We start from the raw sequence: 16,855 nt of genomic DNA, 5'->3' as shown, positions 1-16,855 counted from the left end.
AGCTGCTGCGGGGAGCAAGCTGACGTCACGCGTCGTCTTAGCAGCGGAGAGATATGACGTCACACCACCTGCCAAGCGCAGCGCCGGCTCTGGGGGGAGCACGGCATACGCGACGGGCGATTACACCTAGCGTAGTGTTGCTATCGCAATAATAACAAACGCGGCCACTTCTTCGAACATCTTGCTTAATGTACCCTTGCTACGTCGTCATTGATCCGTGCTGCGGGCTTCATTACATGTTCTGATAAGAAGAAACTTGGCAGAGAGAAGCAAAATTTATCTCTAAAAGCTTGCACATCTCCATTAGGCGTTGCGATGAAGAAATTCCTCTTTACTGTCCTGAATGACTCCCCCAGTTTCATCTTGCGGGGCTATTTCAACGTGGAGCTTCGTCCGTTCGTCGAGGTCGAGGTTCACTGTTTTTAATGTCCTTCGCTTGCTTGCTTCCGGTTCGCAAAGCTGTGGGTGGACAAGGAGAAAAGAGAGTGTATTTTAAGTTCTAGCGACACGCTTTCAAGAGCAAGCTGAAGAAAGAATTCGGAATTAACCATTTTAATTTTCTCCCATGAAATCAACCGCACACGGACGGGCCCTTACAAAAATTTCTTTCGACACTCTATAGCCTGTTCATGGACCTCTGTTTATAAAGTCTATAAAATCTCCATAGACAACCCTAAAAAACAGTCTATAGGCAATACAAATTCTGTAGACAGTCTATAGACAATCTATAGGTTTATGGTCATACACTTTTAGTAAACTTTTCACTATAGACAGTCTATAGCCTATGAATAGACAAAAAGAAATATGTATAGGAAGGCAGTAGAGTATATAAGAAGTCTACAGGCTATCTATAGACCATTTTTATAAGGGCATACACTATGCCTAAAGACTAACTTTTGATAGTGCTCACACAACTTTCCTGTACGAGAAAAACAGCCGGCAGGCCAGACGTGGTCTTGCACCGGATCGGAAGAAAAAACTGGCAGAGGTTTAGAGCCTGTTCAACCTAGTGATACGAGCGAAAGATTTGTTAAGCATGGTTACGCATTGTTTGGCGCCGGAGTCTGTCCGGCGCGTGCCTCACCTACGGCGAGACTCAGCTACTGAGCGCCAGAGAAGAAGCTGTTACAGCCCCGCTACTCACGCGGTAAAGCAGCGGCGCCTCTCCACAGTGAGTCACGTGGTATTACGCCAATTGCCACACCTCCGCTCCGTTGGCTCAAGGTCAGACGCGCACAAAACTTGACCTTGGGAGTTGTAGCGCGATGAGTGGAGCTTTTGCTCTAAAAATCTGAACATCGTTTTCGCACTGGTGCAAACCTGTGGTAACTAATTAGTATGTTATATCGCCTGGACCGAAGGCTGTTGGCGAAACAACAAAATGTGCATCGCGACTGAAAATCGGGTTAATAAGATCTGCAAACGAGGGTAAGGAAAAAATTATGTACGCTTTTTGTTCTACAGTTTTTACCGCAGAGGAAGGTTCAGCCTATACATATATTGTTTGAACGTAGCGTTCTCCTATTTCTATGCGCTTGGTCCATCGGGCCACAAGATTGCGTATTCCTTCTGAAGGTTTTTGTTGGCCTTGAAGCGTTTTGTGCATGACACAGTCGATATTAATTTACGACAATAGAAAAGTTATGACGGGTTGCGGTTCCCCATTCACAGACTGCACTGAAAAAGGACACCGGTTATGTCGTGTTCCTTAGTAGCCGTCATTCGAAATAACAAGGTCGCATAACTCCGTACAATTTTGCTGCATTTGTTGTTCGAACGTAAAGACTGTGAACAAGGCTTTACGTTTCTCGGATATGCGGGCAACGCGGAGATAGACTTGCACAATTTAACTATCTTTGCGTCGTTCATACCCGCCTTTCCAGCATTCCCTGGGATCCCTTTGTCTTATTACTGCGCCCTGTGAGCAGAATTCCACGCGGCATATTTCTCTTCCAAACAGTACGTCGCCATAGTGTTCTGTGGTGGACACGTCTGAAACCAAAATGATCATCTTTTGGACTCAGTGCGCCGCTATCGCGCTGCTATTTCGGCCCGTACAAGATCATTCGTAGACTTGGAGAGCTTGACTATGATGTTGCCCCTGACGGAGCGAGAGCAGCACAGCGGCGCAGCTCACGTCCAAAAGTTCTACGTTGTGCGCCTAAAGCCTTATTTTTTATTTCTTTAAAACGAAATTTATTGCCCCAGGGCATCAATGATGGGTGAAGGTGTGATGAATGATATAGTAGAGATGAAATGAATGGAAAAAGGTTAGCTGATTTGATGAAGTCCAGTAGAGAACGATGGTACGGTCCCTGCGTCCAGGCAATGTATCAAGCCTAGGGTTGCTTGGTGAAAGACCTGCTACCATCAGGTGCCGGATCCTTGTAGACTTGAGAGCTGGGCAGTCCCATAGTAAGTTGTGAATGTCAGCCTCAATGTCCTCGTGTTTACATACCGGACACCCTGGCCGAGGAAACAATTCTCGGTACTGAGGCCACTAAAGCCTTATCATGTGCGCAAAATGGCTCCGTGTTTGCATCTAGCAATTATTTTTTGCATTCACAGTGTTTACTTTTGCCCACATTTCTTTCCATTGTAAAGCATCGGGGTCGTCGATTCTTAAGAGGGGGTTAATGCCGGAAAGCTTTATGATGTTTATTAAAGCGAAAACTTTACTATAGGCTATGTCGGCGGTTTCGTGTCACCAAAACGTGTCCGCAGCCACTGTAAGGAACTAGAAAGAGAAAACGTCTAAAAAACGGCTATAATCGAAGCAGGAGAATGTGAGGATGTGGCGGAAAAAAATTGATGACGATCGGATGAATAGCTAATTAATTATAGCCAGAAATGTGCAAAAATTGGCCGTGGCCCCGGCAAAAGTGGCGCCAAATCTGAAACGCCGGAAGTGTAGTACCACGTGATCGGAAGTGTGCGTGGAGCCAACGCGCGGTGCCAAATTTGAAAGTTTGGAAGGGAGCCTGGTGGGAATTAGACGAACTGCACAAATTCTCAGGCAAATAGGGTCAATAGAGGAAAATAGGAGCAAATAGAGGCGACGAGTGCTGAGGAGGCGTCAATGCTTTCGCATTACTCTAATGCGGGTAACCGCAGTGATATAGAATTTTTTCTTCGTGCTTAATGCCGCCGGCAGTGATATAGAATTTTTTCTTCGTGCTTAATGCCGCCGGCTTGCGGCGTTATCGCTTAATTTGTGACGCAAGATTTATCTCGAAAGATCGCCGCCAGGCGGAAGCGATTCTACGTTGTTCGAGACTGTTGTGGTTATATAGCACGCCTTATCCCGAAAGTTTGTTGTCAGCTTTAAATTGAGCAGGGTAGAGAACGGCGGGCGTTCTGTTCGACGACCGCCGAGCACGCTTGTTGGAAAGCCACCGCCGAATCATTCAGTTCTTTGTGGGCGCGCGTCTGCCCAATAAGAAGCTTCTTTTAGAAGCCCCTTTCGCTGTCTTCCTGGCCGCCGGATTGCCGCCATCGCAACATGACAATATGAGCTCAAAGCCTAAGCGCAGTTAATGATGGTTTTGTAAATAAACTATTAATGTGGGCTTTAAAGTTCCGAAGCGAAACTTGGTTATTAGGGAGACCCGCCGCGGTGGCTCAGTGGTTAGGCGCTCGGCTACTGATCCGGAATTCCCGGGTTCGAACCCGACCGCGGCGGCTGCGTTTTTATGGAGGAAAAACGCTAAGGCGCCCGTGTGCTGTGAGGTATCAATGCACGTTAAAGATCCCCAAGTGGTCGAAATTATTCCGGAGCCCTCCACTACGGCACCTCTTTCTTACTTTCTTCTTTCACTCCCTACTTTATCCCTTCCCTTACGGCGCGGTTCAGGTGTCCAACGATATATGAGACAGATACTGCGCCATTTCCTTTTCCCCAAAACCAATTATTATTATTATTCGGGACGCTCTAGGGGAGAGTTTGGTTGGATTTATACCACCTGTGGTTCGTTAATAAGAATTGCAAGCCAGGCTAGTTGGTTGGTTGGCAGCTTTGGTGGTGAATACCACGAAAAACACAAGGACAAAGGTGGACAAGACACGAGCGCTGTCGCGCTCATTGTCTCTTGTCTACTTTTGTCCTCGTGTTTTTCACGCTCTTCACCACCAAAACATCTGGTTCTTTAACGTGCGCTGACATCGCACAGCAAAGAGCCGTTTTTGTATTTCGTTTCCACCGAAATGCAGCCACCGCTGTTTGGATCGAACCCGTGACCTTGCGATCAACAGCCGAACGACAAACCCACTGTGCCAGCACGTCGATCCCATAATGATTATGGTTATGATGTAATAAGGCCGGGATTTCCTGCAGACAATACATGTTTAGCAATTAGTGCATACGCATGTCACGCATTAGTGACCTGTCATTGTATGTGAGCTGTTTGATTCATCCTGATACAGAATAGCGACTTCACTCACAGGTCTTTGCTGTGTTAGATTTAAAATGTTTTTCTCCCCGCTGTCTAAAAGTAATATTGAAGCGAAAAGCTTCACTACGCTAGGTAAAGCCGTCCTCGGTTAGGCAGGACAACGACGTTGAACGACCTTCAGCCCAACCAAGGATGGCCGTGTATGACCGTATGTGGCACTGTTATAGTGTAGAACCCTTGACCCATGACCTTTAGTTAATATTTGACCTTTTACATTGAGTGACCTTTGGGTTGACCTTTGGCCTTAAGAACATCCGATGGGTGATATGAAGCCACGTGATGAGATCCGATGGGGGTGTTGTAAGACCATCTGATACCGCGTCATAGCCACGTGGTCGTGTGGGCATACATAGAGCGGCTGTCGCGAGCGTGTGGCGGAGCTGCCATGGACGAGCCTCAGAAGCTTAGCGAGCGTGTTTGCTTTTCGCTGAATTCCAGGGCTAGCCAAGTTAAGCCACTGCCAATTTTTCAGTCGATCCACGTTTCACGAGTAACCAATGTGTGGTTGCCAGCACTGCTGAGTCGCCTTGAAGTTACCGAACTCTTCTTTTCAGTCTAGATATAACAGCAGCTTAAAAACCGTTCTCATATATTAGAAAGCCACACACGCGGACGGACGCCGCACGCACAACTAAATTACTGTAAAATAGCATGCTGAGTAAAACATCTGCGTTGCGTAACCGCAGATACACTAAGCAAAGTGAAACGCAGATGTACGCGTGCCAGCGACAATATTATAGGCCCGTTGTACACTATAAAGCATCTTGCGACGGAGAAAGTGTCTTAAGAAAGGGAACCAACCTAGCCAACATCTCGCTTTACTTCATTATCTCCTATTCAGGCGACTAAGAAAGCAAAACCTACTCATTAACCCCACTTTTAGTAATCTCAGTGCTGCTATCACTTTTTTTTGAAAACTTACACGCCGCTGGGCTGCAGAACTGGTCCAAAAATAGGCGTCTCCGTCGAGTGCTGCGGCCGGTGCGAGGGTGCATATGAAAAAAAATTGTTCCGTGTGCAGCGCTGGTAGTCGGCGGGCAAGGAGAATCGAGGAGGAAAGCAGAGCGCGTAGGAAATTGTCGCTACTTTCAATTTATCAAGGGGTTTTAGCCTAGCGAGAGATGGTGCTGTCGCATTTTTGGTCTTTTTAATTAACTCGAGATAGCGCTCTTCTTAACGCGCGTAGACGCTGTAGGCAGTGCTCAGGCACGACGTGAAGCTTATAAACCGTTACTTAGCCGGTTGCGAAGCTATGTAAAAAAGATTGGTGACTGGTCGGTTGGCTCAGCTCAGCTTACCTCTTGTTGAGTTCCGCGACAGCAAAAGTAAGCACTAAAAAGGAGTTGGGGATTTTGTCTTGTTCCTTATAACGTTGCTCTCGTATTTCAAAAGTTCACGAAGCACTGCTTTCGTGGGAAGCTTCGAAGCCGCCGGCATTTTTTCTGTACTATGCTGTTAGGCCCATATTGTACCCGTGGTGATCCAAATGCCCGGAGAGCCAGGAGAGCTGCAGCCCTAGCCGCAGCCAGGTTCCTCAAGGGTGCTACTAGAGCGACACTGAACAGAAAAGCAAAAAAGGCGCTGACCTAGGAACAGTAGATGAACGTGATGATTAGATGATGAAAACAGTGATGGATTTTTTCCTTTCAAAGGCCTTCTTTTTCTTTCCTTGCTCATAAAGATTAAAACTTGCTTTTGCTGGTGATTTCTTTGGCAATAACTAATGTTGGCTGAGTTGAAACTGGCAACAGTCTTGAGCAATTAAAATTAATGCTTTGTGGCTTGCGATAGGCCGCGAAAAGATACCGCGGTTACCTAGTGATTGGTTCATTTATTTGCTTTGAGTTTCAAGGAACCAAAGAAAACTCTAGAACATCCGTTATTAAAAGAAGAAAACAAGAAGTAATTAAATCAAAACGTGACTCGATGTTTGCATCAGGCACAATACATGACTAAAAGCGCGTTGATATGTTTAAGGAATTTACATCAAGCAATCTGTTCTTACACTTTGAAAGTTTGGAAAGAAACAATTCAAGCTGAACAGACGCATTACAAAAGGCAAAAATAGAAGAAAAACTGATACATGCATACAACGCAGATATGAAACAAGCGAGCAGCACGCAAGTGGATACCTGCAGTTGGAATACATAACGAAAGTGTTAAACAGTCATTACACACAAGTGGTTATAGGGAGAATACAATACTTGTTTTTATACTTCATCCGGCCACTAATATAGCAGTGTGAGCACAAACAAACTACCAGTTTTCTGTCTTCGGTCGTCTCACCACGTACCAAGGCCGGTATCAAAAACTGCACTCACGTTCAGTGCTTGCCGCAAAAACCTGAATCGCCTCCAGAGGTTCAGAAACACTGGGCTGGTAAGGTGCTTGTTCTTTATGGCTCTCTTGGTTCCTCCTAAAAGGAAAGTTGTGGCCACAGACAAATCGATCGGTATTCATCGCGAAGCGAGGACGAAAACACGGACACACCTCCTCTCTCTGCTCATTTATTTCGTCTTAGCCGAAGCACTTCCTGTGAAGTCAGGCTCTGATGCTGCGTTTATTCACTTCGGACGCTGTATAATCGTCTAGCTAAATAGTTCTGCGGTCGTACAAAATGATGCTGGAAACTCCATTAGGAGATATTTATTTTCAAATTTTCGTCTGTAATACGTCCACAATGCAAGTTCTTTTCGCAAGGAAGCCGTTTTGCCAGTTTTCCCCAAAGTAGGAAGCTTGATAGTTTTCTCTCAACTTCCACTGTTCATTTATTTATTCATAGAATACCTGCGTCGCCTTGAGGGCATTATCGCAGGAGAGACAGGTTTGGAACGGTGTGGTAATATTTTACAATAACAAGTAAGAATTCACAAAAACAGAGTCAACATCAAGGTAAGAAATACTAATTCCCAGTTAGGAGCTGATTCCTAATCGCTCTCAGGACTTCTAGGCTCCTAGAAGTTCAAGATTGACAAGCAGACTGGCGCCGTCATGTATCCCGTACTGGAGAAAGATGTAATGAGGGCGATGGAGCGGTCGACACCACTCTGTTAGTCCTCCTATGACTGAGCAGCAGCTCAGCTCAAGACGCGCTGCTCCAGACAGTGTGTACTACCGGATAACCTGTAGGAAGTTGTCGATCACAATATTTGTTTTCGGGACATTTAGCTACAGTGGCTACAATCAGCTACAGTGAAAGCTTTTCTGTTCTTCACTATCCGCGCACTGGCCATGGAGTAATAAACGGGTCACTGTAGTAGGAACGTGTGTACGCCCCACTTAAAGGTAAAAACAATCAAGTTTGAAGCAGCACAAATTACGATGCTGAAAGAATTTGTACAAAATACACAGCCGTCGAGTGAAAAGCGGGGTATCATTAAGGGGCAGCGTGGAGGATAGGTTTTGGGTGCAATGGGGATGTGTGGACACGCTGCATCTGCGTCTGGACGCCTGCAAGCAGTTTTAATCTTTTTTTCAACTAGTTTTCAACTTGTTTTCAACTTGTTTATCAACTTGGTTTTGAACAAATATAAAGCAACAAGGCGTGGTTGAAAGCAGGGCCAGAAAAAAAAGCAATACAACTGAGGTCATTCGAGCGGTGGTGAGAAACAACTTAATGCAGAATTTTATTATTTCAACGTAACCAAAATAGCCGGTGCAAACAAAAGAAACGAAAGTTGAAAAACAATACAACAAACTACCAAAGAATGGATACGTTGAAGGTAACTAATTCTCAAGTTTTATGTTGAAAGTTTTCTTAAGTCTCTTCAAATTTTAGATACTAATTTATTGCGCGTTAATATCATTTGAAGGATCCGTCAAGCAGTCTTAATCTCAGTGCGTTTTGCTTCGATATCAGGCATAACAATGTGCACTAGGAAGCCAGCAGCATGTCTTGTTAAATAAGAGGCGATTTTTGCAAGGGAAACGTAGGCAGAAGGCGGAAAGGTAGCAAGGCTGGTAGGCGAGATCGAGAGGTTTGCGGGAGTAGGTTGGTTGCTGCTGGCACGGGACGCCTGGCTAGCAACCAACACAAGAGGAGTAAGAGACTGCGGCCCCTCCAATGAGCGCCTGCAGATAAAGCACGAGCATTCGTATTAAGCACCTTCGAAGTCTACCATAAAGGTTCTAACCGAGTCCTTATTTGCTGTACCGATGTACCGCTGTCCTACCTACACTTTCTGATACCACAGCATTAAAACGACTTCAGCGGATGTATCTTCGATCAGCCGCAAAAGCCTTCTTGAACTGCACGCACTGACCTTAACCATAAGAATATGGTTTCGCGCCAGGTGTACGTTTTTGAAGTTGTCAGTGTATTGATCCTATGGGAGTATTTAGAGCCTTATGATTACTTTTGTCTGCGCTGCCGTGATGCTGTGGTTTCCTGAGTCATTGTTAAAAAGGAGCTTGAGGGCATGCCCCACGCTACAAGATTTCAACTCCCTGTAATGGGCGACTCTAGGATTCCTTGTGATCTTTCTTTACTGGTAGCACCTTTCAGTCTCTGAAAAAGCCGTATGATGCATCAACACGCAGAACCTCTGTGTTCAGCGATGTCTCCCAGGGTATATACTGTGCAAGGTCAACCTCCTGAACAGTCCTTTTTTGAAGCAGGTTTCTATCTCCCGGGATTTTATGGTGCGGGTTGAGTGAAGCATGACGGCGGCTTGAGAACGTATGATTGGATCGCGAAGTACGACCCTGTTAAGTAAAGAATGAGGAGGGTCTTCGCTGTGGCCGGAACGACTGGCACCGACCTACCTAGCTGTCGTCGTATGGCTGCGCTTCAATAGGTGTCAATGAGTAATCACTCCCTTATTACAAATATACTCCATATTAGAGAATTCCCCTAAATGTAGGACTAAAACCGTTTCTGTTACGAGTTGTTGATCAATTCGGTCTCGCAGTACCATATGCTAGCCGTCCCGGTTATCTTAGTTAGTGTCATGACTGCACTGGATTGGGGGTGATGCCGGCTTCGATCCCTCGACCAGGACGAATTTTCATCAATTGTGAAGGTTGTTTGGAACCTGTATAGCTTGTTTTTTAGCAGTATAGCTGTGCTTGGGTGGGTAGTAATGAGTATTTACTCCCTTATTCCACTGTTCGAGGACCGAATGTTTTGCGTTGACTTATTTCTTCTGCGCTACAAGGCATAACTCTTTTTTATACATTACGGTGAACGTTTCCATCCTTATAGCTCCTGACACTATTAATTGCGTATTGACTACTTTAGGCCACTTTCTATTGTGTATAAAGGACGCGGGGCGGCAGAACTTGATATGGTTGATAAGCGCGCGAAAGCACATAGCTAATTGCACGTCTAAGGGGCCTTCGTGCTTTATTCGGCTCAACCGGCTTGTGAGGATGACCATACTTGCCTGTGACCAGACTTAGAGCCGTCCCCAAGACGACTGTGAGTATGATGCCGATGAAGGCTACCCAGAAGAAGGACAGGCGGTACAGTGGGAACACGTACGGGCTGCGCATAAAGATATAGGAAAGGAATACGGGCTGTCATCATGTTTCAAATGTTTCAAAAATTAATGAACAAAAACTGAAGGGGACACTTAAAAGAGTAAAGACACAACTTTTGGGTGCGTGTATAATGGCATTTTTTTTTCGTGCTGTTTCGGTTTAAACAGCCAAATGAGGACTGTGACGTCAACATGTACTTACAGGTCACGTGAGACATGAAGAAACAGCAATATAATCGCTGCTTCTACATTCGTTGTCATTTCGGCTCTTGAAGAAGGCTGGCTTCAGCACTGCAGTGAATTAAAACGATAAAGCAGTGAATATATCGACGTTTTTCCATGCCTCACGTGACATATAAGCACACTTTGACGTCACATCCATCGGTGTGCTGTTGAAACCGAAACAGCATGACAGATAAAAAATCAATCATAAGTTATTTAGCGGTTGTAGGCGAATGCCACACGGCGATTCATGCATAGCAGCGTCTTTCGCCACGACGACTTCTTTACGCTCCGCCTTGAGGATGTGACGCCATAGCATTAATGGGTCAATGCTCATGTATGCAGACTTGGTCATTCTCAACTTTACATTCACAGATCACTGGGAGTCCTCATACCACTCCCTGACGCTGTGGTGCAGCGGCTAAGCGATATGCCACTGCCCCGACAAATGGGTGTTTTTTTTACTCGAAATTTATTGCCGCAGGGCATCAACAATGGGTGAAAGTGTGATGAAATATGTAGCAATGATTAAATGAATGAAAAAAGGCTAGCTGATTTGACAAAGTCCAGTAGAGAACGATGGTACGGTCCCTGCGTCAAGGCAATGTATGAAGCAGGGTTGCTTGGTGAAAGACCTGCTACCTTCAGGTGCCGGATACTTGTAGGCTTGAGAGCTGGGCAGTCCCACAGTAAGTGATGAATGTCGGCTTAAATGTCCTCGTCTTTACATATCGGACACAGATCGGTGTTTTAAACAGAGCCACCGGTGGGGGTTGTGATACTCAAGTTGCTGTTCCCTTGCCCCATGCACGACGAAAACTTAACTGCCACCAGTCACGGTGATCGATTTGCTCACAATCCGGTGGGCAGGTTGCGGTGACCTAGGTGACCCACCAGCACACAGGTTGGTTTTGTGGCGAATTTTCGCTCGCACCGCTGCCGCCAGTGACGTCGGCGACGGCGCCAGGTTTTCTGCGCAACGCGTTCCTTGACGCTATAGCGTTAAAGCACAGCTTTTAGCAACCTCATATAAACTGTCGACATGCTGATGTGCGCTGGAAGCGAATAGAGAGAGAGGAAGGATATAAAAGATGTTGATGAAGGAAAAGCGACCTGGAAACACCAGGCCAATAAATAATAATAATTGGTTTTGGGGGAAAGGAAATGGCGCAGTATCTGTCTCATATATCGTTGGACACCCGAACCGCGCCGTAAGGGAAGGGATAAAGGAGGGAGTGAAAGACGAAAGGAAGAAAGTGGTGCCGTAGTGGAGGGCTCCGGAATAATTTCGACCACCTGGAGATCTTTAACGTGCACTGACATCGCACAACACAGGGGCGCCTTAGCGTTTTTCCTCCATAAAAACGCAGCCGCCGCGGTCGGGTTCGAACCCGGGAACTCCGGATCGGTACAGCAGTTGAACTCCAGTGCTGTCTTCGTCTACCTGCTTAGCATTCCAGTTTTTCTAGTGCGTTGTTTTTTAATCAACAAATGTCAACTAACCAGGACAAGATGAAGCGTTGCTTAATAACAGAGGGGTACAAATGTTTATCTTGTTAAAAAGTGGATATAATACCAATAAAGCAATACAGTCCACCCTCGATAACTGAGGCTTCGAGTGCACCGGACATTGTTCGAGTTATGCGAAGTTCAAAGGGAAGGAAAGTGAATGCGAACGAGGAGCTGACGCGCTGCATTGCCCGGGCGGTCATACTTGAGAGGCCTTATCTGGTGCCAGGCCTGTTTGCGGCCACGCGGCCATTCAATGCTTAGGAAAGGTGGCAGACCAGCAGCGACGGCCGACGCGCCCCGGCGTTCAGTTTGTAACTTCTGGCGTGCATCTTTTTCATGGCCATCAATGCAAAGATTTTTACAGTCACGGCACGTGCTGGTAAGAATGTCGGGAGAAAAGCGGGAACTACGCGACCACTGGAGGGCGCGGCCGGCTCCATATCATTGAAACATGACTGACTTTGTCGTCGGCACGAGATCTTCAGTTTGAATAAATCGGAAGGTCTCTTTTAAAGCTCGGGATACATGGAGCGTTTTTGTTGGCGATATTCGCCCGACGGCGCGCATTTGACGCCCGGCCTCGAAAAAAACACGCCCGCCGCCGCCCATCTGGTCCCACCAGATATTGACGCGCGGCGTCCGGCGAGACCGGAAGCGGCAGCCGGAGCAAGCCAATAGCAGCGCAGAAATCCCGCTCTTCCGGTTTGGCTGCCGCCGCCAACGTGGCCGCCATGGCCGACGAGCTCAGCTGTGTTTATTGTACGGAAATGTTATTATCGTGGAAATAAACGCAGGAAATAAATGCCTGCCTTTCCTCCCTGAAGCGAAGGTGCCGAAGAAAACCGCAGCCGATGGTACCCACGGCTGAGCGTGCATCGAAAGGTACGTGACCGCATGCATTCGAGCACGCAAAACCTTGTAGATACCTATGCACGCGTGCTGCAATCAGTATAGTGGTGTCTAAATAAAAAATTTGGTTATTCTAACAGAGGAGTCGGCGTCGCTGCTCCCAAAGAGCTCCTCGCTCAATGGTATTTGCCACTGGTCGATCACATTGCTTTCGCGCTGAGAGATACGCGGCGGCGGGCTACTGCTTATTCGCTCCATGTATCTCCGGCCGGGCGTAGCGCCGCCACGGCGTTTTCTGCCGCGCGAATATCGTCGGAAAAAACGTCGCATGTATCCCGGGCTTTACTGTGAAAGAGGTTCAACTTACCTTAAGCTTATTTTACAAGAAAGAAGGCTTAAAGCGTAATTGCACCACTTTTTTAGAATTTCGCGATATTCATGGATTCAAATCTATATTGGCTGCAGGTAAAGCGTGCCAAGGGTTTTTGCACTAGCGTTTAAAATGGCGACATAATCGAGGATTGAATTTCGCGCTTCACCTCAAAGCAACGAAGAAGTGCGGGGAAGTTTAGCGTGACGTCACGGAAGGTATGATTTCAAATTACCGCTGTTCTCAGCCGCACCTTGCCGTGCCTCGGTGGACGTTGCCAAACAATGCTTTGCGGGATTTGCCTTCAGTGGCGTTGTTTTTTTTTTCCTTCAGAGCAGGCGTTTATGGTTTGGAAATTTACCGATACCTACGATGACGCTGTCATGCGCCCCCCACTACGTCACTATTTGACTATCTCACTACGTCAATACGTCCCTATTTCAAATGCTATAATGAAATGGTATTTCAAATGTATAAAAAGAGCTACAAAAACCATCTTATAAAAGGTTCGTGACATGAGACGTTAGTAAAACGAAGCTTCGTTATGGGAGAGCGAGAGAGCAAACCTTTAATATGGAAATCCAGAGGATAAGCCGGCGCAGTTGGAGAGTACCGACATCTTGGTCCGCGTCACTAGTCCGGGATGCCGCAAGATTCCGCCGCCTCGCGAGCCCGGAGTGCGAGGGCAGCTTGTGTCGTCGCACTCGAACACTCGAGGATGAAGGTCTACCAAGCCTCTTTAGGGGGAGGGGGGGGGGGGGGTGCGGAGGGAAGTGTGGACTGTGTTAACAGGCCCACGCCATGCACGATAGAGAACAGAGCTGGTGACAGTGTGGGCACAAAGGATTCACTTTCGGGACACAGCGACCAGCCATGGCGGGATACCAGTAGGAATTCGTCTGTGGCCGTCGAAGGCAGACGAATGCATTCTGCGACAGCACACAGACGAACACCTACTGATGTCCTACCATGCGTTCATCTAGCTGTCGCAGAATGCGTTCGTCTGCCTTCGACAACCCTTTTGGCGGTGGAGGGAACTGGCGATTCCCTTCTTTGTAATAGTCGACGATTTCTCGAAGTAGCAGAAGCGGTCGGCTAGGCTCGTCGGTTGGGGAGGATGTGGAAGTAGGTGCCCGAAGGATAAGTGCTCGGGAAGTCGCACTGGCAGCTTCGTTACAACGGAGTCCCTGGTGGGCTGGCGCCCACACGATTCGTATAGGCGTGGGTTAATTGGGCGTCTTTAACGGCGTTGTAGAGTATTTAATACGCTAGAGAACATACATCGCCCTTGACATGGCTCTAGCAAGCGAAACGCGAGTCTGAGATGACAACCTTGCACTGAGTGTCTGCGAACGCGAGGGCGACAGCGACTTCTTCAGCCCGGTGGGAACTCTCGGCGCGGAAGGAGAGCCGATTGGTCTGCAAGTTCTGGTGGACAAAACATCCAGTGTAGTGGCCCGATGTAGTCAGACTTTACGAATCCAGTGCAGAAAGCAGTGGCAATATCTTTCATCCACATAAAACAAAATAGTGTGAAGTGGCGCTTGGCCAAAACTACGATTACCTAGAGTACTTAGCTGTTGACCCGCCGCGGCGGCTTAGTGGTTAAGGCGCTCGGCTACTGATCCGGAGTATCCGGGTTCTAACCCGACAGCGGCGGCCGCGTTTCGATGGAGGCGAAACGCTAAGGCGCCCGTGTGCTGTGCGACTTAAGTGCACGTTAAAGATCCACCGGTGGTCGAAATTATTCCGGAGCCCTTCACTACGGCACCTCTTTCTTCCGTTCTTCTTTCACTCTCTTCTTTATTGCTTCCCTTACCGCGCGGTTCAGGTGTCCGCCGAGATGTGACACTAATACGATACTGCGCCATTTCCTTTCCCCAAAAACCAATTTTCCGATTTCAAATATGATCTGGAGTTCCCTTCCTTTACGGCGCAGTTCAGGTGTCCAACGATATATGAGACAGATACTGCGCCTTTCCTTTCCCCCAAAACCAATTATTATTAATATTATCCGGAGTTCCCGGGTTCGAACCCGACCGCGGCGGCTGCGTTTTTATGGAGGAAAAACGCTAAGGCGCCCGTGTGCTGTGCGACGTAAGTGCACGTTAAAGATCCCCAGGTGGTCGAAATTATTCCGGAGCCCTCCACTACGGCACCTTTCTTCCTTTCTTCTTTCACTCCCTCTCTGATCCCTTCCCTTACGGCGCGGTTCAGGTGTCCAACGATATATGAGACAGATACTGCGCCATTTCCTTTCCCCAAAACCAATTATTATTATTATTATTAATTTCAATTTTGTTCAAATCACTTCCAAAATCTGTATTTGTACGTAGTGTATATTACCCCCTTCCCGTATCCTTCCTCATTATCGCTCTCTCTTTCTTTCACCCTCCTTGTCCTCTCCCTGTCCTTTTATTCCGGCCAGCCGCAGCTCAGATGCTTCAGGTTTCGACGGCAGATGCCGCGGCTAGCAACGTCTTTTCCTTCCATAGTTATTTTATTAATAAATAGCCACTAACAAGAAACTAAGCGCACAAAAAGCAAAGTGCAAAGGGGGGAAGAGAAACATGAAGTGGTCCAACCCGAGCATTCACAGCTAGGACTGCGCAGAAAAAAAAAGTGGCAAGTAAAATGTTCAACGTTGTCTGTTCCTGCGCGAAAGAAATTTTAGGAGATATGCAAAGCACCGAATGATCCACTACGCTTCTAAGGTCAATAGGATGCGATATTGGAAACTTTACCAATGTCGTAAGGTGCTGCAGTGGGCTGATGTATACCTTGGAAAAACGTGCGGCTGCTTGAATTATAGGGGCTCAGATAGCGTTGGAATGCTCTCTCCAGCTAAAAATGCCCGGAAATTTAGATGCAAGATGCAGTGCGATGCATATTTCAAAGAGACTGGCTTCCGCGGTGGCCGAGTGGTTATGGCGCTCGGCTCGGATGCTGGCCCGAAAGACGCGAATTCGATCCTGGCCGCGGCGGTCGAATTTCGATGGAGGCGAAATTCTAGAGTGTACTGTGCGATGTCAGTGCACGTTAAAGAACCTCAGGTGGTCGAAATTTCCGGAGCCCTTCACTACAACGTACCTCATAGCCTGAGTCGCTTTGGGACGTTACACCCGCGTGAACCAAACGAAAAAAGAGACCACAGTGCATTGGTCTGACAAAAGCCTATTTATAACGGGAACATCAAGTTTTCTTTCGACGCGAAACTCGCATCAAAGTAGGCGCTGTACATGTTGCAGCCACTTGTAACCTGGCTGTGGAGGGCATGTGTGTCGACCGTGATATGTAATGCATGAGTTTCACAAACTGAGGCCAGCTGCAAAAATGGCTGCAGGCGCTTCGAGAGCACAGGTGCGCCCGTCGACACAACTGCAAACGGCAATGCAATCCAAGTGGAGCGGTTGCGATCCGAATGAGGGACCCTTTGAAGGTCTTAGACCGCACTTGTCTACCAAGTCATCAAGCGCTGCTTGCACTGCAGCTGTCATCCTCGAAACCGCGACTACGAAAAACTAGTTGCTCTGCCTGACTTTAAACTGCGTTATTTTAAATGTGTTAGCTACCTCAGTCTATAAATTACACCTTTCTCGTGAGCAGTGCAAGGGCCGCTTGAGTTAGCAATGACAGTAGTAGCATTACTACCGTTCATAATGCAGGCGGCTGTTTTTTGCCGCTAGCTCTGTGTCTCATCATAGAATTACCTGAAAAGCTAACGCCGAATGAACGTGTACGTACATGGACTCGTGTGACAGTATATTTCGAAAAAACAAACAAACACGCAAACCTCTTAACGCTGCCATGGATGATAACTCGCGTGAAATGGTGCTAAACGCAACAGCCGCCACAAGCGTTGATATTTAACTTACCTTATTCGACACAGAAAGTGCTTGCCTAACAGACATCATATCTAGTATATAAGCAACTGCTTTGGCATATGCTTGGTAGCGTGTCCTTGCGAATAA

General features: G+C 47.2%; 1 protein-coding gene across 1 annotated transcript in view; it reads right to left on the bottom strand.

The window, feature by feature from the left end:
- Positions 1-303: 303 nt before the first annotated feature.
- Positions 304-16,855, bottom strand: part of LOC144102644 (sodium-coupled monocarboxylate transporter 1-like) — a 91,792-nt gene continuing 75,240 nt past the window's right edge. The window contains exons 15-17 of the mRNA XM_077635861.1: positions 9,836-9,936; positions 6,773-6,867; positions 304-459 (exon numbers count right to left, since the gene is read on the bottom strand). Coding sequence (XP_077491987.1) covers positions 304-459; positions 6,773-6,867; positions 9,836-9,936 — 352 coding nt within the window. The remainder of the gene's footprint in view (positions 460-6,772; positions 6,868-9,835; positions 9,937-16,855) is intronic.

Source organism: Amblyomma americanum, chromosome 8 (genome assembly GCF_052857255.1).
Source record: "Amblyomma americanum isolate KBUSLIRL-KWMA chromosome 8, ASM5285725v1, whole genome shotgun sequence".
NCBI classification, from domain to species: Eukaryota; Metazoa; Arthropoda; class Arachnida; order Ixodida; family Ixodidae; genus Amblyomma; species Amblyomma americanum.
Note: the sequence above shows the minus strand (reverse complement) of the source record. Positions and strands in the feature narration are given on the sequence as shown.